General features: G+C 33.4%; 1 protein-coding gene across 2 annotated transcripts in view; it reads left to right on the forward strand.

Annotated features, from left to right (window-relative positions):
* LOC149793145 (sortilin-related receptor-like) overlaps positions 1-23,011 on the forward strand; it is a 241,847-nt gene extending 218,836 nt beyond the window's left edge. For both annotated transcript variants that reach the window (XM_089967067.1, XM_089967068.1), the window contains 4 exons: positions 1,504-1,613; positions 3,551-3,758; positions 5,410-5,628; positions 15,965-23,011. In XM_089967067.1, the coding sequence (XP_089823193.1) occupies positions 1,504-1,613; positions 3,551-3,758; positions 5,410-5,628; positions 15,965-16,026 (599 nt within the window). In that variant the 3' untranslated portion in view covers positions 16,027-23,011. The remainder of the gene's footprint in view (positions 1-1,503; positions 1,614-3,550; positions 3,759-5,409; positions 5,629-15,964) is intronic.
* Positions 23,012-23,860: the final 849 nt, after the last annotated feature.

Raw genomic sequence — 23,860 nt, forward strand, 5'->3', positions numbered from 1 at the left:
CAGAGATCAGATGCAATTGCCAAGTTAGAAGTCAGATAGATGGGTCTAACAAAGGGTGTCTAGGTATGTACAGAGATCAGATGTAATTGCCAAGTTAGAAGTCAGATAGATGGGTCTACCAAAGTGTGTCTAGGTATGTACAGAGATCAGATGTAATTCCCAAGTTAGAAGTCAGACAGATGGGTCTGCCAAAGGGTGTCTAGGTATGTACAGAGATCAGATGTAATTCCCAAGTTAGAAGTCAGACAGATGGGTCTGCCAAAGGGTGTCTAGGTATGTACAGAGATCAGATGTAATTGCCAAGTTAGAAGTCAGATAGATGAGTCTACCAAAGGGTGTCTAGGTATGTACAGAGATCAGACCTAATTGCCAAGTTAGAAGTCAGATAGATGGGTCTACCAAAGGGTGTCTAGGTATGTACAGAGATCAGACCTAATTGCCAAGTTAGAAGTCAGATAGATGGGTCTACCAAAGGGTGTCTAGGTATGTACAGAGATCAGACCTAATTGCCAAGTTAGAAGTCAGATAGATGGGTCTACCAAAGGGTGTCTAGGTATGTACAGAGATCAGACGTAATTCCCAAGTTAAAAGTCAGATAGATGGGTCTACCAAAGGGTGTCTAGGTATGTACAGAGATCAGACGTAATTCCCAAGTTAAAAGTCAGATAGATGGGTCTACCAATGGGTGTCTAAGTATGTACAGAGATCAGATGTAATTGCCAAGTTAGAAGTCAGATAGATGGGTCTACTAATGGGTGTCTAGGTATGTACAAAGATCAGATGTAATTCCCAAGTTAGAAGTCAGATAGATGGATCTACCAAAGGGTGTCTAGGTATGTACAGTGATCAAATGTAATTGCCAAGTTAAAAATCAATAGGTGAGTCTACCGATGTGTGTCTGGGATCATACAATGCTCATTTATTCATCCTGAATGGATGCATAAAATGGATGGTCATATTTGTAGAGCTTTTGACATGGTGGCTTGTTTGTTTCTATGTCACTTGCACTTACCTGTGCAAATAAATATACAGTAACATGTTACCACCAAACCTGAGACCGTTCTGGTGGCCTAGTGGCAAATTTATGTGTAGAACACAGCAAAAAGTGGCACACTGTGTTATGGATAATGACATGGTAAGGCCCTATAGGTTTAGAACAAGTTAGCACATGGTCTTATCAAAAGTGTGTGTGTGTGTGTGTGTGTGTGTGTGTGTGTGTATAACTGAGTGGCAACACCACTTGTTTAAGTTTATGTTTTGGGGGTTTTATGTACCACAAGATGAAAAATATATCTGGTATTTACACAAGAGCCTTGAATGGCACCTCGGCACAATAACAGTGATACGGTGCTAAATGAAAGTAAAGTTCTAAAAAAAGGATTGACATTTTAATATTAATGAGAGAGAAATGTTTCTACCCTTTTATTGGAGTCTTGGATTACTCTTTTTGCTATACTGAAATATTTCACCTGAGTCATACATTTTCAATTTTTTTTTCCACAGAGGCATTTGAAGCACCAGAAAACTTCCGTATATCATGTAATCATGAAACATCAATGACTTGTAATCTACAATGGGAGCCTCCCTTGGATATTCCCTTGGAAATGATTCATGTAAGTCATCTTACATGTTCAGCACAAGAGTCAAATCTGTGTAAAGCAGCTTTCCTTTTTGAAGGAAGCTGAATTTCATAAAATAACTACAGTTTTTTTGCATTTCTTGAAGGTTTATTGTTGCACAGTTATTATATATATATATATATATATATATATATATATATATATATATATATATATATATATATATTGCATTACCCTATTAAAACATGTGCTCTGCTTAACATTTATTTGCATACAAAGCAATCAGTAATTGTGATTTTAGCACAGATTTCATGTATCATGTTGAAAGTCAGCCGTACTAAATTTTCTTATGTCCACACAATCCAAATGCATGCATTTCTTCTTAAACTTTATGAATCTTTGTTCAGTAACTAAAGTAATATCAGTGTGAAAAGTTGAACTGTAGGATGTGATCTTTGTGGAACTACACTGAATCATTGATTATTGGACCCAGCCAGATAAGTGATTCATGTGGGGTGAGAACAAACCCTGGCTATTACTCATTTACATTAATTTTATATCACAGACCTTGACTAAACATGGTGGATGGCTTGTGCACAGGGCAATGAAGAAGTGCTCATTTGGGGGTCAAAGGTCAGGGTTATTCATGGGACCCCAAAACACATTTAATGCACTGGATGATAGGATACAGACTTAGCAATGGCTACTATCACATGCTTGGACAATTGAAAAACTCTGTTTGAGTCTGTTTTATCTGACTAAGCTTTGTGGATGGCTTGCAGTTAGAGTAGGGTAGAATACGTCTTGATTTTAGGGTCAAAAGGTCAGTGGTTAAACTTATTATGGCTGAAAAATGCACAAAATGTTCATTTCTTCATTTTAAGCTCACCAAAGTTTGTAGATAAGAAGGAATTTAGTTGATTTTTGAGGCCAAAAGTCAAGATCACTGACACTAAAGGAAGTAAAATTGTCTTTGCATGCTAATTTTACTTCTATATCACATACACTGACCAATGTTTGTGGAGGGCTTGCACTTGAGAATTGAAAGGTCTATTGATTTTGAGCTCAAAAGATGAATGCTCTGGGTTAATGTGCCACAAAGAAAAGTGGCCATTTTATTCTAGAGTATGTCCCTTGACCAATCATTGGATGGCTTACACTTAGAGTAATAAAGAAACCTATAGAGTTAGGTTTAAAGGTCAAAGGTCATGGTAAGTCTGATAAGAATATAATTGGTTCTGCATGTAAGTTTGTATCAAGAATGCCCATTGGTAAAAAAATCTCCAGAGTCGTTAATGCTTTACAAATGCCTGCATTGAGAACTATGAAACATGGGGTGGGCATATAATGTACTGTTTTCAGCACACCTGTTGTAATAAGTATCAGCTTTATGGAGTCAGTTGACTTTGTCTTTAGAAGGTCAAATAAGCATTGTGGCACAGATTATGTGTGAGTTGGATTTTCAATGTAGCGTTAGTAAATTATCAGTTATATTGCTATGATGTCTGCATTGTGGCAGTTTATAGTGATGTCTAGTACTGGGGCATTATGCCACAGGCATAAAACATTATGTCCCACCCAGTCACATTATTCCAACACCAGTTCTACTAGTCCTAACACTAATCTGATGATGCTTAGCACCAAGCGAGGCAGCTGTTAGTACCATTTTTATAACTATTTGGTATGACTCAACCATGGTTCGAACCTGCAACCTCCCGCATTTTCGAGGCATACACTCTGACCACTATACCACCGAAGCGGTCTAGGCAAAGGTTATCAAGCTTGTATAAATTTCTCTGTACCGAGTACAAAGGCATATAAATTACTCTGTACCAAGTACAAAGGCATATAAATTACTCTGTACCGAGTACAAAGGCATATAAATTACTCTGTACCGAGTACAAAGGCATATAAATTACTCTGTACCAAGTACAAAGGCATATAAAATATATGTTTTTTCTTTGTCTCAGCATTATGAAGTATATATGCTGCAGGAGCCAGAAGGGAAGACAAAATTTGAGCAAGATAATGGCTTTAAGAACTACCATAGTACCACAACTACAAGTCTGAACGTGACAGGCTTACAGCAAGGATATGAATACAAATTTAAAGTCTGTGTGGTTACAACGCAGGGATATCCAGGAAAATTCAGCTTTGCAGAGGACGTTGTAAATCCAGGTAAATTATTAGTTCTGTTAGTTGTAAGTCTGATTGCACATACAGAAATAATTGTTGGGATATTTTCAGTAAGAATCTTCCTTTAAATCCCCATAATTCTTGACTTAAAGACAGAACCTGATAGTTACATATCTTTAGAATGAAAGCCTTTTGATTCGAACAAAGACCAGTGATATCCTTCAAGTCATTGTGGATCAGAAAAACCCAAATCTCATGATCATATGCAGTTGTTGAATTATATATGTCATACATGAATAATTGAAAGAAATGTTTAACATTTTAAAGTAAGATCAGAATCTGATTTAAAACCAAAGAAGATCTTTTTCAAAAGAGGCATGTGAATATTTTGATAAATTCTAATTGTCTATTCGTTAAAATATTTTGTTAACTTCTGAGTGATATTCCTCCAAGCTATATAGTAACTTCCTTCTCTGGGATTTACAAGAGGGCTCATGGCTCAACTCTAGTATCTACAGCCTCTGAAGTTCCTGGTGGGCTTATAGGTCAAATCTATACATTAACTTCCTCCTCTGGGGTTCCCAGGAGGGCACAAGGGTTAGATGTAGTAACTTTCTCTCATGGGATTTCCAGGAGGACTCAAAGGATCAAATGTAGTAACTTCATATCTTGGGATTCCCAGGTTGGCTTCAAGGGTAAAATTTAGCAGCTTCCTCTCATGGGATTCCCAAGAATGTTTAAGAATCAAAATACATACCTACCTGCATACATACATACATACATACATACATACACAGTTATGTATATTTAATTTAATTTTGTTTGTTTGTTAGTTTTAATTTTTTAATTTCATTACATGCTATTGTAATGTAACATTGTATGCTGGACTTGACCTTGTCCAAAATTGACTTAATTTCTGCTTGACCTGATTGACTTTTAAAAAAATTCATTTCATTTTATGTAAACAACTAATAATAGCTTCATTATTCTCAATGTGTATAAACTTAATCTCAGGATTTTTTTTCAGCTAAATTAGAAGAAGTAAATATGTTGATTTTGGATCAGGGTTTTGGAGTTTCCTTAGTGAATTTTACAGGTTATTGTGTTGTAAGTAAACAGGGCTCATTAGATCATTCTGGAAGGTTATTTTCCACTAAGTAAGTCCCATAGTTTTCAGTGGATTGCTGTGAAACTTGACACATATTAAAGTTGTCATCGGAAGATATGCCTGCTGACACAGTCATATTGCTGCTGCAGTTGTTGTTCAATTAGTTTTATTTTTTAGCTTACAGCTGGATATATTGTGTGATATAATATGATTGCAACTTGTCTTATGTTTTTCAATTTATTGCCATAAAGATGCACTTATCAGAAAATCACTGTCCTCTCATATTTTTTGTTTGTTTGAGTAAGTGTTATTACCTCTTTTGTCCAGCAACTGAATGCAGTGTAATGGTAAGAATTGTGTGAATGGTAGCTGTCATGCCATTGTTTATGGATCATTGTCAAAGTTGGTACATAATATGGAATGCAGGAGAGGGGCTCTATATATATTATATAATTATAATTCGGTTTCTAACATTAGATCTGCAGTACAAATAGTGCATGAAAACTTGAATGACAAATCATTTTGTGATAGTAAAACTTATGTGTACAATGTATTGCATTTATCAAGTATTTTTTCTATCATCAGGAGTTGCAGTCCCTTCCAAGAATGACGAGGTGGCATTGTCCAAGACAAACATGATTGCCATCGTTGTGTCTGTATCCGTGGTAATAATAGCCCTGGTCATATTCCTGACAATTTTCATTGTTCGTCATCGGCGATTGCAGAGGAGCTTCCTGGCATATGCTAGAAGTCACTATGATACTCGGTCCGGAACTACAACTCTGACTGCTGCCGATGACCTAGGTAAGTCTTATTAAAATTACTACTACTACTACTACTACTAATAATAATAATAATAATAATAATCTTTCAATGATCCTTTTTATTTACAAATAATCAAAAATATGGGCTTTCAACTATTTTGTCAAAGACATTAAAGGATGAGCTTAGGCATTGATAATTTGCACATTGGTACTCAAAACAGTTTGTCAGAAATCTGAGTTTAGAACTTGCAATGCACATTGAGTACTAAGGGAACTTATGTGAGTTAACTTGCTAAGAGAAACTTTACACATTGAGTATTAAGGTCACTTGCTAAGAGAAACTACCCATTGAGTACTAATGGAACTTATAAGAGTTCACTTGTTAAGAGAACTTTACCCATTGAGTACTAAGTTCACTTGCTAAGAGAAACTCGCCATTGAGTACTAAGGGAACTTATAAGAGTTAACTTGCTAAGAGAACTTTTACCCATTGAGTACTAATGGAACTTTTAAGAGTTCACTTGCTAAGAGAAATTTTACCTGTGACTAAGAAAAACTTTTACTTGTAACTTAGAGAAACTTGTACTCATGACTAATTCAATGCTGCATAAGTATTTGATGTTGTGGAAAGAGCTTGAAAGTAGTCTTATTAAAATTACTACACCACTCCTTTGATAACTCGTGCACATCGGGGTCCAGAAACATCGACCACACTATAAGTGAGGCGCGAGTTATCGAGGGACCTATAAAATATAGCCCAAAACCAATAAAGTGATTGACGACATAAAGGAAAAATAAGGGGGAAGGGTTAGGCAGATTATAGTGTTGAATACTCACTTTATAATTGTACTGAGATTAACTGTGAATAAATATCTCTTCATAACGATGTAATTTGTTTATTATTTCCTCATAGGGCAACATTAATTTCAGGATAATTTACAGTATATTGAGGCGATCATTGAAAACATTATTCCACGTGGTTTCTGTTCGCTTAACATGTGTACCACTTCACACATTGTGTACTATGTCACTAATTTTTATGTTGAATTGGATACATTCTAGTTTTATTGTTTGATCCAAATTAGATGTTTTTTTAAATACAAAAGATCGACTCTTTTCAAGAAACAGTGTCGATCGAACGATAGATAGATAGATAGATGGATTTGAATGCGATAGAAGTAAAATGGAAAACAAAAAACAAGGGTTAATCAGTACTAACATATTTAATGGGTCTACACATTTAAAACAACGTAAATTAGAACATGTTAATACTTGCCGTTTGTGCCATGCTTGACAAATATTAAATCACTTTTTGAAAAAATCAGTTAATTTCTTTTTGGTGTTACTCCTTGGTTTCTCTGCCACTGAGCAAAATCCCTCAGATTTCTCAACTGCATGAGCTTTACATAGTCAACATTTTGGGTCTCCAGCCATCTTATGGCAGTATCAAAAGATTTTATTGCTTCCTGTGCAGAGGGGGGAGGTGGTGCAACATCTGCGTCTGCATCACTTTCAACACTTGTGGTACTACTCTTGTTAGAATCGTCTTCTGCTGCAAATTTGTTCATTATAGAATTAATTATTGTTTCATCTGACATGTATTCGGCTGTGGGGCAATCATTGTCAGCACAAATCTACTCCTCCATATCATCAAGAGAAATGCCCATCTCAGGACCATGAGTCTGTACGAATTTCTCCCAAACAGCCGTGGCATTAATGACATCAGTTTCACTGAAACCTTTGAAGTCACTATCATCGTCGCTGTCTCTTTTACTGTTTTGCTAAACGTCAAAGGCAACTCCAGGACCCTTAATCCAGCACCCCAGGTCTCTTGTAATCAATTTTTTAATGCAACAAACACTTCCCCAAGTTGTTGATCAAAACAAAGCCGGCATGTAATTAGGTTCTCACAGAAGTACTCACGGGTTTCGATGTGACAGTCAATTGACTCTTTTCATGTTTTCAATGACCAGAATATGTTGCGATTATAATGTTTACACTGAAACGGAAATAAAGGATTAGAACGTGACTTTCACACAGGAAGACATTTAATTGATGTTTATTTCATTCTCTGTTGCCACCTGTTAGCATTTACCAGAAGTTTTCGTTGATCGCTATTTCACCAGACTGTTTATTTACAGTATACTGACAACTATTTATCATAAAAACTTACATAATATATGATATCTTTAAACAGAGGTCTCGCTAGGATTTTAAAACTGGGTCTTTCTGCCTCTGAATTCAATCACTAAATATCAGTACATTTTCTCACCCGGCCGCCAGTCAAAGCCTTTGAACTAGCCGCCTAGCTATTGCATCATGTTCTTTTTTTATGTACTTTTATACAATGGCAACATGTATGTACATCAAGGAGTCTTTCAGTCACTAAATTCTGTCATCGTAAATATCAGCACATTTAACTGATCAACACATTTCCCCACAAAGCAGGTGGCTGAAACAGGACTGGCAAATCTTTGAATTTTCCCGCACACCTATTACATGCATACGGAGGACTCCCACCTGAGTGATTTTCTGCGTCCCAGATCAAAAATTGGCATCCAAATACGCGTAATTAAGTGTTTTCGAGATCTCTGAAATTAATTCTTATTTAGAACTTGCAAATTTCAAAATATGGATTATATTTTTACGGGCATTAATCACCATTTTCGATGATAAAACGAGCAATGTATCAAGGTTTATTTTACCAATTCTTATCTTAATATTTTCACGTTCAGCATATTTTAAAGATATTTTAAATACATTTTCTCTGGAAAAAATCGGGAGCCAAGACAGACACTGCGTTATAAGCGGGATCACGAGTTATCCGGGCATGAGTTACAGAGGGAGTGGTGTACTACTACTACTACTACTGCTACTACTAATAATAATCTTTCAATGATCCTTTTTATTTACAATTAATCAAAAATATGGGCTTTCAACTATTTTGTCAAAGACATTAAAGGATGAGCTTAGGCATTGATAATTTGCACAATAGTACTCAATACAGTTTGTCAGAATCTGAGTTTAGAACTTGCAAGGCACATTGAGTACTAAGGCAACTTATGTGAGTTAACTTGTTAAGAGAAATTTTACCCGTGACTAAGAGAAACTTTTACTTGTAACTTAGAGAAACTTGTACTCATGACTAATTCAATGCTGCATAAGTATTTGATGTTGTGGAAAGAGCTTGAAAAGAGTCTTATTAATTTGTCCAATAATGGATCGATAGTGATAAGATGATACTCACTGTAAGGGAAAAAATGTGAACATTTTCTTTTTTAATTGTTTATAGTATTTAAAGTTGAGTGTTCATGGTATCACACAGTCACTTTTGTGCCAGTATTTCCATTTAATTTGAGGAATCAAGACAGGCCATAATAATTTTTAATAAAATATTCATAAATGGTAGTTTAGTTATGGTTCATCATTGGGCAGTTTTATTTTCATTTTGCAATGTAGATGCGTGGAATTTTCACAGATGCCAGATGTGACTAATTTTCTCTACATAAAACTAAAATAAAGTTCCTGTCTATATGAATTCTATGATATATTTTTTTACCCATTCCCATGATGTAGCTCTGAAACCAAACACTGCAGTTTGCCATTTTTCTCACTTATGATCAGTAATGATTCTTTACAGTAAATTTCTGTCCAGAATAACTAAAAGTCAGTTTTTTCACAATATGCCATGATGATAGGCAGGTAAATAGCATTGAGTTCAGTTGGTCCTTGATGCCTTGATGCCAAGCAGGTAAATGGCATTGAGTTCAGTTAGTCCTTGATGCCATGATGCCAGGCAGGTAAATGGCATTGAGTTCAGTTAGTCATTGATGCCATGATGCCAGGCAGGTAAATGTCATAGATTTCAGTTAGTCCTTGATGCCATGATGCCAGGCAGGTAAATGGCATAGAGTTCAGTTAGTCCTTGATGCCATGTTGCCAGGCAGATAAATGGCATTGTTCATTTGGTCCTTGATGCCATGATGCCAGGCAGGTAAATGGCATAGAGTTCAGTTAGTCCTTGATGCCATGTTGCCAGGCAGGTAAATGACATAGAGGTCAGTTAGTCCTTGATGCCATGATGCCAGGCAAGTAAATGGCAGAGAGTTCAGTTTGTCCATGATGCCATAATGCCAGGCAGACAAATGACATAGAGTTCACTGGTCCTTGATGCAATGAACTTATCTGGTGCATAATTTTTTATATGCTGAATGCATTCAAGTTGTGTCCCCTTTGCACGCCAAAAGTTTTAAATTTATATTTTATATATCAGTGTCTAATAGCAGAAGTAAATACTTTTATTTTACATGCAAGCCTGTGAGGTACAAAATGCAGAATTTATCTTTGTAGATTCCATTTCATCACAGTGTATAGATAAAGCTGTAAATAAGGATGAAATGTTGATAGAGCTTAAAGTCAGGTTGATAAAAAATTATTTTGTTTTATATTCTTTTAAGACATTTGTATGAATATAGTTGTCAAATATTTTTGCATATAAGATGTACTTGGTATGGTATCCCTTATGTTTTATAAACTCAGAAATATAACACAGTGACTGGAGATTGGGAAAAAATGTTTGAAAATATTTCAAAAACAAAGATCACTTACAATTATCTATTTTGATTGATATAATTATGAATTTCATGCATATTCAAGTACATTGAACAGAAGGAATGTATAAACTTCGAATTATGATTTCATCTTTCATCATACGATTGTTTGTTCTGTCATTGCAATGTAATTTCTGTTTTCTTTTTCATCTTGTGATTATTTGAGTCTGTCAGTGCGATATCATTTTCATCTTTTGTCTTGTGATTTTTGTTGTTTCTCTTGATTATGTTGTATTAATACAATGATAGTTCTACCTTTTGAGATGTGATTCATTTGTTGTGTCAGTATTGTGTGATTTCAGTTATCTATCTTGTGATTTTCCTGGTTTGACAGTGCAGTGTCATTTTCCTCTTTCATCATATGAGTCTTCAGTTTTGTCAATAATATGTTATTTCCATCATTCATCCTGTGATTTGTTATAATTTGTGTCAGAATGAAGTTATTTCCATCATTTCGTCCTGTGATTTGTTATATTTTGTGTCAGAATGAAGCCATTTCTATCATTCATCCTGTGATTTGTTATATTTTGTGTCAGAATGAAGCCATTTCCATCATTCATCCTGTGATTTATTATATTTTGTGTCAGAATGAAGTCATTTCCATCATTCATCCTGTGATTTGTTATATTTTGTGTCAGAATGAAGCCATTTCCATCATTCATCCTGTGATTTGTTATATTTTGTGTCAGAATGAAGTCATTTCCATCATTCATCCTGTGATTTGTTATATTTTGTGTCAGAATGAAGTCATTTCCATCATTCATCCTGTGATTTGTTATATTTTGTGTCAGAATGAAGTCATTTCCATCATTCATCCTGTGATTTGTTATATTTTGTGTCAGAATGAAGCCATTTCCATCATTCATCCTGTGATTTGTTATATTTTGTGTCAGAATGAAGTCATTTCCATCATGCATCCTGTGATTTGTTATATTCTGTGTCAGAATGAAGTCATTTCCATCATTCATCCTGTGATTTGTTATATTTTGTGTCAGAATGAAGTCATTTCCATCACTCATCCTGTGATTTGTTATATTTTGTGTCAGAATGAAGTCATTTCCATCATTCATCCTGTGATTTGTTATATTTTGTGTGAGAATGAAGCCATTTCCATCATTTCGTCCTGTGATTTGTTATATTTTGTGTCAGAATGAAGCCATTTCCATCATTTCGTCCTGTGATTTGTTTTATTTTGTGTCAGAATGAAGTCATTTCCATCATTTTGTCCTGTGATTTGTTATATTTTGTGTCAGAATGAAGTCATTTCCATCATTCATCCTGTGATTTGTTATATTTTGTGTCAGAATGAAGTCATTTCCATCATTCATCCTGTGATTTGTTATATTTTGTGTCAGAATGAAGCCATTTCCATCATTCATCCTGTGATTTGTTATATTTTGTGTCAGAATGAAGTCATTTCCATCATTCATCCTGTGATTTGTTATATTTTGTGTCAGAATGAAGTCATTTCCATCATTCATCCTGTGATTTGTTATATTTTGTGTCAGAATGAAGCCATTTCCATCATTCATCCTGTGATTTGTTATATTTTGTGTCAGAATGAAGCCATTTCCATCATTCATCCTGTGATTTGTTATATTTTGTGTCAGAATGAAGCCATTTCCATCATTCATCCTGTGATTTGTTATATTTTGTGTCAGAATGAAGCCATTTCCATCATTCATCCTGTGATTTGTTATATTTTGTGTCAGAATGAAGTCATTTCCATCATTCACCCTGTGATTTGTTATATTTTGTGTCAGAATGAAGTCATTTCCATCATTTCGTCCTGTGATTTGTTATATTTTGTGTCAGAATGAAGTCATTTCCATCATTCATCCTGTGATTTGTTATATTTTGTGTCAGAATGAAGTCATTTCCATCATTCATCCTGTGATTTGTTATATTTTGTGTCAGAATGAAGCCATTTCCATCATTTCGTCCTGTGATTTGTTATATTTTGTGTCAGAATGAAGCCATTTCCATCATTCATCCTGTGATTTGTTATATTTTGTGTCAGAATGAAGTCATTTCCATCATTCATCCTGTGATTTGTTATATTTTGTGTCAGAATGAAGTCATTTCCATCATTTCGTCCTGTGATTTGTTATATTTTGTGTCAGAATGAAGTCATTTCCATCATTCATCCTGTGATTTGTTATATTTTGTGTCAGAATGAAGTCATTTCCATCATTTCGTCCTGTGATTTGTTATATTTTGTGTCAGAATGAAGCCATTTCCATCATTCATCCTGTGATTTGTTATATTTTGTGTCAGAATGAAGCCATTTCCATCATTCATCCTGTGATTTGTTATATTTTGTGTCAGAATGAAGTCATTTCCATCATTTCGTCCTGTGATTTGTTATATTTTGTGTCAGAATGAAGTCATTTCCATCATTTCGTCCTGTGATTTGTTATATTTTGTGTCAGAATGAAGCCATTTCCATCATTCATCCTGTGATTTGTTATATTTTGTGTCAGAATGAAGTCATTTCCATCATGCATCCTGTGATTTGTTATATTTTGTGTCAGAATGAAGCCATTTCCATCATGCATCCTGTGATTTGTTATATTTTGTGTCAGAATGAAGCCATTTCCATCATTCATCCTGTGATTTGTTATATTTTGTGTCAGAATGAAGTCATTTCCATCATTTCGTCCTGTGATTTGTTATATTTTGTGTCAGAATGAAGTCATTTCCATCATTTCGTCCTGTGATTTGTTATATTTTGTGTCAGAATGAAGCCATTTCCATCATTCATCCTGTGATTTGTTATATTTTGTGTCAGAATGAAGTCATTTCCATCATGCATCCTGTGATTTGTTATATTTTGTGTCAGAATGAAGACATTTCCATCATGCATCCTGTGATTTGTTATATTTTGTGTCAGAATGAAGCCATTTCCATCATGCATCCTGTGATTTGTTATATTTTGTGTCAGAATGAAGCCATTTCCATCATTCATCCTGTGATTTGTTATATTTTGTGTCAGAATGAAGTCATTTCCATCATTCATCCTGTGATTTGTTATATTTTGTGTCAGAATGAAGTCATTTCCATCATTCATCCTGTGATTTGTTATAATTTGTGTCAGAATGAAGTTATTTCCATCATTTCGTCCTGTGATTTGTTATATTTTGTGTCAGAATGAAGCCATTTCCATCATTCATCCTGTGATTTGTTATATTTTGTGTCAGAATGAAGTCATTTCCATCATTCATCCTGTGATTTGTTATATTTTGTGTCAGAATGAAGTCATTTCCATCATTCATCCTGTGATTTGTTATATTTTGTGTCAGAATGAAGTCATTTCCATCATTTCGTCCTGTGATTTGTTATATTTTGTGTCAGAATGAAGCCATTTCCATCATTCATCCTGTGATTTGTTATATTTTGTGTCAGAATGAAGTCATTTCCATCATTCATCCTGTGATTTGTTATATTTGTGTCAGAATGAAGTCATTTCCATCATTCATCCTGTGATTTGTTTTATTTTGTGTCAGAATGAAGTCATTTCCATCATTCGTCTTTTTATTCTTTAGTTGTGTCGATATGAAGTAATTTCCATATTTCATCTTTTTATCAATTGGTTTACCAGCATGATGTCATTTCCATCTTTCATCTTGTAATTCTTTGGTTATATCAATGTCATTTCCATTTCTTAACTTGTGGTTCTTTTTTGTATCAGTCCAGTAATTTCTTTTATCTTGTGATATTTGTCGGGTTGCATCTATGATTTTATTTCCATCTTTCATTTTGTTACTCCATTCTTTTGTCAATATAAAGGTGCTTTAATAAGATAACACAAGAATTCTTTTATTTCATGGTTTATCTATCTAAATTAAAATGTAAATGTACTTTAAATATAAACATCATTTGTGTCTTAATGTACACATATATATATACCTACTGAATGGGGGCCCCAAGTGGTAGAGTGATCTAAAGCACTCTCCGTTACAGATCACTGCCATCTCCCCTCTGTCTGCGTGGGTTCGAGTCTTGGATTCGGCCAATGTGGGTATGTGAGAAAGCTTGCCAGTAGCTTCTTGTGGTCGGTGGTTCTTTCCGGGATTTTCCTGGGTTCTTCCTCCACCATTAATACTGGCTGCCATGTATAGTCTATCTTGTGCTGAAAAATGGCGTTAAACCCAACAACAACAGCAACAACAACCTACTGAATGTCTGTCATTGTTAAGAACATGATTATGTGAGATTTTTAAATAGTAATTTGTTCCATCTACCGGTATCTATAATCCAAGAATTAAAACAAATGTAGTAGTTCCACAGATTTCAAGATACAGTTCTTACTATAAGTCCTTGAAAGCACATACTTTCTTATTACTTCATCAAATTCAAACACAAATGTGGTAAAGGTTTTGTTCCATCTGGAAAGCTTAATGACAACTATTGTTATGACTGATAACTGTTTCTTTTATACATTCACTAAATTCAGGTGGCCAGGTGCATTCACTAAATTCAGGTGGCCAGGTGCATTCACTAAATTCAGGTGGCCAGGTGCTTTTAAACACTTACTGTTACCGATCACTGCCATCACTGCATGGTTTTGAGTCTTTGGTTCGGCAAATGTGGGTACATGTATGTGAAAAAGCTGCCAGTAGCTTCCAGTGAGTCAGTGGTTCATACTGAGATTTTCCCAGGTTCAACCTAACTAGTTATACTGACTACCATGTATGACCTATCTTGCACTGAGAAATTGCATTTAAATTTAAATAAAAACATTCACTGAATTATGTGCATAGATGCATGCAGTACACTGTACAGCAGTAAGATGTACATATTAATGTGACTTTTATATTTTAAGAACAATGTATAAAGCATATTAAAGTACACAAAATCTGTAATGTTTCATTTTATCTACATCATCTGGCAGATTGAATTTTAAAATATTATCTAAATAACTGTTGACTTGGGTAAGAGCGTGACAGTTAAGATTACGGAAGGAGGAGATGGTAAATTTTGAAAGAGTTTGCTGAAAAACCTTGCATACGAATTTTTGTGATTATATATGATACTATTCTCAAATGTGTAATGTTCTTTAATAATTTCCTTTAACCAATGATATAATGACTTGTCACTTACATATTGTTGAGATATAAAGCATTTTGTGACAGAGAGAGCCTCACATGAAATTTGTCTAATTTATGATTTAAAAATTATGCATATATTAATAACAAAGCTGAAAGATCGCCTTCATGCCTCACTCCATTAGTTTTCATTTAAAATATACATATTGAATACGGAACATCCCCAGAGAACCTTGTACAACTGCTTGGCATACCATTTTAACTAGGATATGAACTATGTTGAAGGGTATTTGATTTTTGGGTAACTTTGAAAAAGTGTCTAATCAATGACCTCATCAGATGCTTTACTAGCATCGAGAAAAATATGTAACAACAGGTTTACCATATTCTGAATCAACAGTTTCTTGAATGCATATATGTCTGCTAAGTGTTGATTCTAATTATAGCATTTAATTTCCTATTGTCCTTGTTAGTAATAAATATCAGCTATTTTTCATGGTGACATATTTAAATGGTTCTTTTTTAGAGAACAAACTTTTAAACAAACTTGGATATCATATATGAATTATACCATAATGCAACATATAGTATTATAGAATCCATGACCCACCATTATGATAGCCCCTCTGCTCTGGGCAAAAGATTGGTTGGAGCCAAAAAAGAATTGGAAAGATACATTGTATAAATTTTAATAGCATGCATTTTTATTTACTTACAGGAGAAGATGAGGAACCACTGATAAGAGGATTTTCTGATGACGAACCTCTGGTGATAGCATGAGGTTATCTCCCCTACATAAGTGTCCTTTAAGCATTTCCACTTTGCTAGATTCCAGATGGCACATATAGAATAAACAGCCGTATAAAACTACAAAAGAAGCAGCAGCTTGTTGGTTTTTTTTATTGTTTTTTTTGTTTATAATATACTCTTCAGATTATTTCAGTTGTTTAATTTTGGACACAGTTATGTCATCATTGGTATATATATATATATATATATATATCTGCCTCTGACATTTCAACATACACTTAGGTATTTTAGTGCATCTACTATAAGGAGATTGCTATTAATTTGTATGTTGACATTTTTTATTTTGATAATATTTTATGAAATACGGTTCAGCCTGTCTTGAAAGATCACCCCTTCTGGTTTCTCACATTAGGTCATCTCTCATGACAAGCCTTAATACTGTATTATCAATAAATCTGTGCATGGAGAACATGGTCTCTAAAGACAGGTAGTCACACGCAGAAGTGATCTTTCAAGACAGGTTTCACTGTATAGCCATAAATCTCTTAACTGTGCCTAATTCTGAAACATATCATGTAAAGTTGTTCCACAAATCACATAGATTTTAGTAGTATGGGTGTAGAATTTTGAAGCATTATGTGGTATTGCTAATTGTTGCCTTTATATAGTAGATTGGCCACAGCTGCTTAGGGGAATAAAAATTATTCAGAAATGCTAATATATCTTGTATTCTTCACAACAAAATTGACAAACTTAATTTACTTCTTATGCTAAATTCATAGATGGAACTGATGTGTTTTGACTGAAATTTGTGCCTTGTATATATAAAACACTGAATGTATTTTGAAAATATTTCTTTGATGTTATTTTCTGTCATTGATCCAAACATCTGTGGATATACTAAAAATCATTACAGACGTACTTTTGAGAAACATGTTAAATTCATTTTTTTCTGTGGGTATCAGTATTTATGTGTTTTTTTGTGTTGTAAAATGACAATTTTGTCATTACATGATATTTTGAATTAGAAAAATGATTCATTTGTTTGCAAAAACTGACCTCTGTTTGGTGTGTCATTAAATTTGGTTTTTAGGAACCAAAATATCCACACAAAAAATTGGTACCCTCATGAAAAATATTGATTTCACAGACTTTAAGTCAGTGATAGTTGACTTTGCTACATGGTTTTACAGGAATCTTTAATTTTGGATGCACATGTACCTTGAAAGGGTGGTTGTGAATGGGACCAAATTAGTTACTGATGAAATCAATGTAAAATAGTAGTATAGCTACCATTGCTGTAATATGTTTCTTTGTGCATGGTTTTTTATTTTATCTTCTGTTTTGTTGACACAAAATTTTGCAATGAAAGGTCTTTCAGCTAATGTTGTAACGTTTTTCTTTCTATAACTGACTTGGCTTATGCGTGTGTAGAATCTTAAACAATTATCACATTATTGCAGCTTGCCACTAACTTTTTTAATTTAAAATATGATGTGTCTTCAATACCAGGAAGATACCTGTAGAACTTGATTGGATGTTATTTCTAAATATTTTATGTATAAGTTATTTTGTATCACAGTTGTATTTCAGCAATATATGTCAGATTCCCACATATGGGGCATCATAGGTAGTGAAATATAATTGTATACATACTAATGAATTGATATCCAATGGATGAAAGGGTGAATTGACTGACTGATAAGTGGATAAGAAGATGGATAGATAAATCAGGATTTGAATTTTTCAAAATTAGGGTCCTGCTCAACAAATTTGATGGAACTATATTGTAATTGTTTTGTCTTTTGATCTGAAAATGAACAATTTGACCTCTACAACATTGCTTGGAATTGTGGGATATTCGTTTGCAGCTTTGTAACGATGATACTTGGAAGAACTCAGTTTCAAGCATCTGTTCTCTCTCTCTCTCTCTTTCTCTCCTTTTGGCTATTAATCCCTCTGTGAAGAGGGGTCAGCCATATGGGTTCTCCTTCTGCATTTGTTATGATACCTTGCAAGAATTCACTTTCCAGCATCTGTCATTATTTGAATGGGTGATGGCTCCAGATTTCCTTTATATTTTGTTTCTGCAACTGAACTTTATCAAGATTTTTTTGCATATTGAAATAAAATTGGCATGCATCTTTACATGAAGAAAAACACTGAATAAATTGGATTTCCCCACATTCCAGGTTTGTATTTTGTCCCCAGAATGACCATTCGCCTGTTCTTGTTTTCTATTTCTTATGTATAAGACCTTGGTAAACAAAATATAGTTAGCAGAGCCATTTCAAATGCACCCATCACAAGTGATTTATTTACCTGCAGTAGGCTTCAAAATCTATTTGTCCTCATGATTTGTCCCCCAAAGAAGCTGGCTAGCATCAATGTGCCACGTGGATAATTGCAGATTTTGCTTTAACATTTCAACTACATTATTTACATTTGCCTTTCAGTTGTAGTAAGATGGTAATGACTATCCAACAGTTGCTCAGTGGAAATACCAAAATCATGAAATTTACTTGTTCAGTGGTAAATTTACTAGTCATAAATTACCAGTCTGTTGGTAATTTCAGCCCTGTTTGATAGATTGATTGATTGATTGACAATAATTTGTTTGTATTGTATGGGAAACTAGAATAAACAAATGTCCAGACGACACATTTCACATTTTAGTGCTTATATTATCTTGCTTGTCTCATTGAATGCATAGATGCTATGTACTACTTGCTTTGAGGTGAAAACATGTCTGACAGTTTTCCTGTTTTTAAACTGCACACTCAGATTTCTTAACTTAAATCCCAAAGAAACTTTACATTTTACTTAATTTTTTTACAATATTTTCTTATCAAGTGCTCAACAGAAAATAGTAAGAATTAGGATTTGTTGTTGCAGAATACACTGGCAGATGAGTTTATGCTGTTAGCTGTATGTAGAATATAGAATGAACAACATAGATTTGGAACCATTTGTACATTTTACAATGGCTGACATGGATCTACTCTCTTCACTGATGGTACATGTTATACAATATAAATACAGTAAGGGATTGATTTATTTGAATTTGTTTGTTTTTCTTTCCTGACTTAATTTTTCATTTGAAAGCAAAAAAGAATGAACGTTTAGATTAGTGGGAAGAGACTTTGTTCTGAGAAGTTAATAAACCAAATACAAAAATAAATTCACTAGATGCAAAATAAGCCTTTGTACAGTATGATTTTTAACACTTTGTGTCAGATGAGTTACTGTTGTGTGTTTTGAACTGACATAACATTTAAGCATATCTGTATACCATTGTGATTCTTTTCAGGGTTTCACATTTATGCTTCAGCCATATTCTGTGGAAGGGAACTGTGGTGTTACCTTCGTCTTTACATCTATGTAGTTATATATGTGTGTCCCACTTTTAATGGAACAAAAAATGAAATGACTTTAATTAAATTTTGTGAAAATAAGATCAGGCGCTTTTCATTCCTTTATCGGTTAATCCTAATCCTACATAATGTATCCTCTACCAATACGTTTTTTTTTTTCATATTATTTTTGTAAAATTGAATAGATTGGAGGGGTTAATTTGCCGTTATTTGAACCTGAGTTTTTGGTTAAAAGCAACTGCTAAAGCTAGCAGATATGGCCGACCATGCATAAAAATCCTTGCCTGCATGACAAATGGAGTTTATGAATTCATTTTGAACTTCAGTTTTTGTTTATAAACAGTTGTTTACAAAACATAGCTTTAATTTACAGTGATAATTCACAGCTTTAGTTTTTGAAATATTAACTATTAGTCACATAGTTACAAAACAGTAAAACTTGTATTATTGATAAGAAGTATTTTCCTGTTTTATATCACCATTCCGATATATATATATATATATATATATATATATATATATATATATATAGACATACACACACACACACACCTTATGTGTTTCTTGTGTTATCACTGATAGACATTTGACAGATTCTTGTGTTATCACTGATAGACATTTAACAGAACTGCTTTTTTATACTTGATATCTTTAAATCTTATATTACTGTATTTGTTTCTTGGGTATAAATATCTGAAATAATGATTATAAAACAATTTGGGTCATTTTTGTCAAAATTGTAGTCCAGTGTATCAGAGGTCTGTGATAGAACCAGAGATGTAAAATTATGTTGTGTTGAATTCAGCATGCATTGTTATTTTTGAACAAAGAATTTCATGTACATACGGGGTTCATACTGTCTTTGAAGGTCTCTGACAGTTTGGGAAAAATGAGGTAGCATTTTCAAGGCCTTGAAAGTTTGGGAAAATCAAGCAGGTTACCCTGAGGTCTTTAAAAGTCTTTGAAAATTGAAATAAAGTCAAACATTTTAATTTCTTTCCATAATCACAAATGAAATTGTCCAAGATTGTTTGATTTGGATGTAGTCAAGTTTTCCTAGTTTCTTTCTTTCGATGACCCGTTCAGCTTCATTTCATTGTGAAATAATATTGTCGAATTTTGCATTTTCGTTGTTTTCTCATAAAACCTGTATACAAAATGGTAGTGAAAATAGGTCTTGGAAATCTGTGTTTGTGGCCTTTGAAAGTTTGGGAAAAGTCTTTGAATTTATCATTCAGAATTCTGTATTAACCCCGATATATTGTTAAGGGATGTGCAAAATAAACAGAAACAGAGCAGTAGTCAATCCAATGCCAAGGGGTATTTGGTCAGGGGGCGTGGACATAAGGTAATATCACCTGGCTGAACCCATCATTTCCAGTTAAAATAATATTCATTTTAAGATATTTTATAACTTTTAAAGTATTAATAAAATTATAAATCTGATGCAAGAAAAACATAAAATACAAAATATGTGCAGAATTTCTGTTTATGTACAGTTTGGATTTTTTTATGCTTTTGGCTAATAATATATACAAAACATTTGTTTGACTTTATCAGTAAGTAGAATGTGCACCATATAATTTTCTTAAATTATCTTTACCCACACACACACCCAGAATTGACTTAATACAACCTACTATAGATGCAGGTGATTTATTTCTTTGTGTCGAGTAAATAGGTATAAATATTGAATCTTAATTTGGTTATGTAAAATGTACTGAAAAAAGCAGGCATAATATTTATCACCTTAATTCACTAAAATCTTGATTTGACCACATAAAATGTAAGGAAAAAAATCACATATTATATTTACAGCCTTTATTTGACTATGTAAAATGGAAGAAAACATCAGACATTGCCTTTACAGCCTTAATTCACTAAGATCTTAATTTGACCATATAAAACCAAAGGAACAAAAATCATATATTACATTTACAGCCTTAATTTGACTGGGTAAAATGGAAGAAAAAAATCAGACATTGTATTTACCACTTTAATTCACATAAAAACAATGTATATTTGATAAAGCTCATTTATGCATACAAGCCAAATTTCTTGGATTTATAAACATGAGCCAGGAAAAAGACATTAAAAAAATTACCCTTCTATTAGTGTAAGATGCTTGTATAGTGTAAGTTGCATCCTTATTTCTGATGTGTAGTAAAATATAATGCTTTATGGTAATATATAAACAAAGCAATGCATTTGTTATGATTCTATTTTGAAATAGACACATATTTTTTTGTTTTATATTTTTTAAAAGGAAACTATATAAGGAATGACCTTTAGATGTACTTTCTTTTTTATGCCAACTAAGAATGTATATAGGGTGTAAATATTGTACTCGGGATCTCAAATTTATTTTTCTAATCCTTTGCTTTGTCTGTTTGTTTTTTAAATTAATCATTTTAATGCTTGTTTTTATAAAAACTTTCAATTTGGATCTGTTCAAGAAATTTGTTATGTAATCATATTGACTTATTTAATTTGACCAACAAAGAATATTCCTTTTTGACTGTTAATTATTTACAAGTTTAGATCTGTCCATTCATACCAATGGTGAATTAGATATATCTTTGATAATTGCAAAAGAAACAAGAAATTATAAATTGTACATTTGAATTAAGTAGACAAAATTATATCAGCTTGTGCATTTACAAGGAATGTGAAAGATAGGAACTTGAATGAATTAGTTGTAATTAAAGATGGCAGACAGGATGTGAGAAAGAAAGATCTCTTGAATTCCATTGCAGTTTATTGACTATTCTTGAATTTGTACTGATTGTATCTATTGTGATTTACAGGTTTGTAAAATTTTGTCATATATCAACATAACTACTACATGTACATGTATTTTTGGCTTAAAAATGTAGACTGTGCAAAGATATGGCTTGCTTTTAAAAAACATGTATAAAAAATCCTGTATAGCACAAGTCAAGATTTCATACTATTTTTCTTCTTCATTTCAGGTTTAAATTCATAAATCTGTTTAACTGTGGCAGAAATAATGTTAGCTGTATAAATAAGTATTCATTCAAGATGCATATTGTATCAGCTGTCTTTGTTGTTCATTAATATAATTTGTCAAGAATGACATTTTACTGTTGAGCATGGACAGTGATTGGTCTTCAAAACACAGTCACTTGTTGGAACAGACAGGATTTACACTTGAATTGCTTGAAACAGATGATGTTGTACATCTAAGATGCGAACTTTATTGAAAAGTTAACATCATTTCTGTCACAGGCTTAATGATGGAGTTTGAGATTCTTGAAACTTTGCTCCAAAGATTTTGAAGATATTTGCATAAAATATTCAGATCTCCCTACCTTCGTCCTGTCAAATATTCGTACTAAGTTGTGAAAGCTTTTGCTCTGATGACTCTATAATTTCTTATGATTGAGTTTAGAGTAACGATCGGAATATTTTACTCGAACTGAGCCAGATCTATTTCTTTGCAAACCTCAGATGATATCATCTTGTATAGGAAATTCAGTGTATATGAAACAAATGATGTTTTTATAAGTGATAAAACATCTAAAAATCTGGACACTATTATTGGAACTTATTTCAAGTATAGAGAACCTGACTTAAATTCTGTGCACAGGAATTGTTTTAAATAAAGATTATTTTTTAAATCTTCTGAGCTGATTTTTCTTGGCCATGAAATTATGGCATGGGGATTGTCAACTACTCTTTAGCACATTTGTCAGCAATTCAGGAGAGGTTATGCCATGCCACAAGTGTCCTGTTAGTAACTGTCATAGTCATTCAAACTAGGAAGTAATAGGGTAGAAGTGGCTGCTTTAGCATAGTTGTATTGTTGTTAGTCAGATTGTCACATTTCCAGGTGAACTAGAATTATGAAAAAAATGCTGACTTTGAAAGATGTAGCACTCAACTGCATCAAAAAATGAAATCTATTTGTTAACAGCTCAATTACTTAAATCCTAAAGCAAAATTGTCTTAACAACAACTATTCTAGGACACTTCTTCATGTTGTGACAAGTAATAGATGAGTGCTTTACATAGTAGAAACCAGTGCTAATTAACTGCATCGACTTCAAAAAGGTGTTGACTGCATATACAGAGATTCACTGGTAAATCATCGAAAAGTACAGGATTCCATGCAAATTTTTCAAGATCATCAAGAGTGTCTACAGGAGGTGCCAATGCACACTGAGAGTGGAGGGTGAGCTACAAACCCTTTACAAAATCTGCTTTGGTGTCAGGCATAAAATGGATTGTCGGTGAGATTGACAGTATTGACAGTGTATGTTGAAGGATTGTTTGGAAAAAGTATTGTTTGAACATCTAACTACTGTGCTTTAGAGTGTATGGTAGCACAGACACTGCTAGCAGTTCACTTCAATGGCAGAGCTGACAATTCTCTGCAACATACAGTATAATTGGTTTCATCAACTGCTCTAGAAATTTGATATTAGTTCAAAGAAACAAAAATAATTACTTATGTAAAATATGGCATT

The sequence above is a fragment of the Sinohyriopsis cumingii genome, chromosome 8 (assembly GCF_028554795.1).
Source record: "Sinohyriopsis cumingii isolate HCF-2022 chromosome 8, ASM2855479v2, whole genome shotgun sequence".
NCBI lineage: Eukaryota > Metazoa > Mollusca > Bivalvia > Unionida > Unionidae > Sinohyriopsis > Sinohyriopsis cumingii.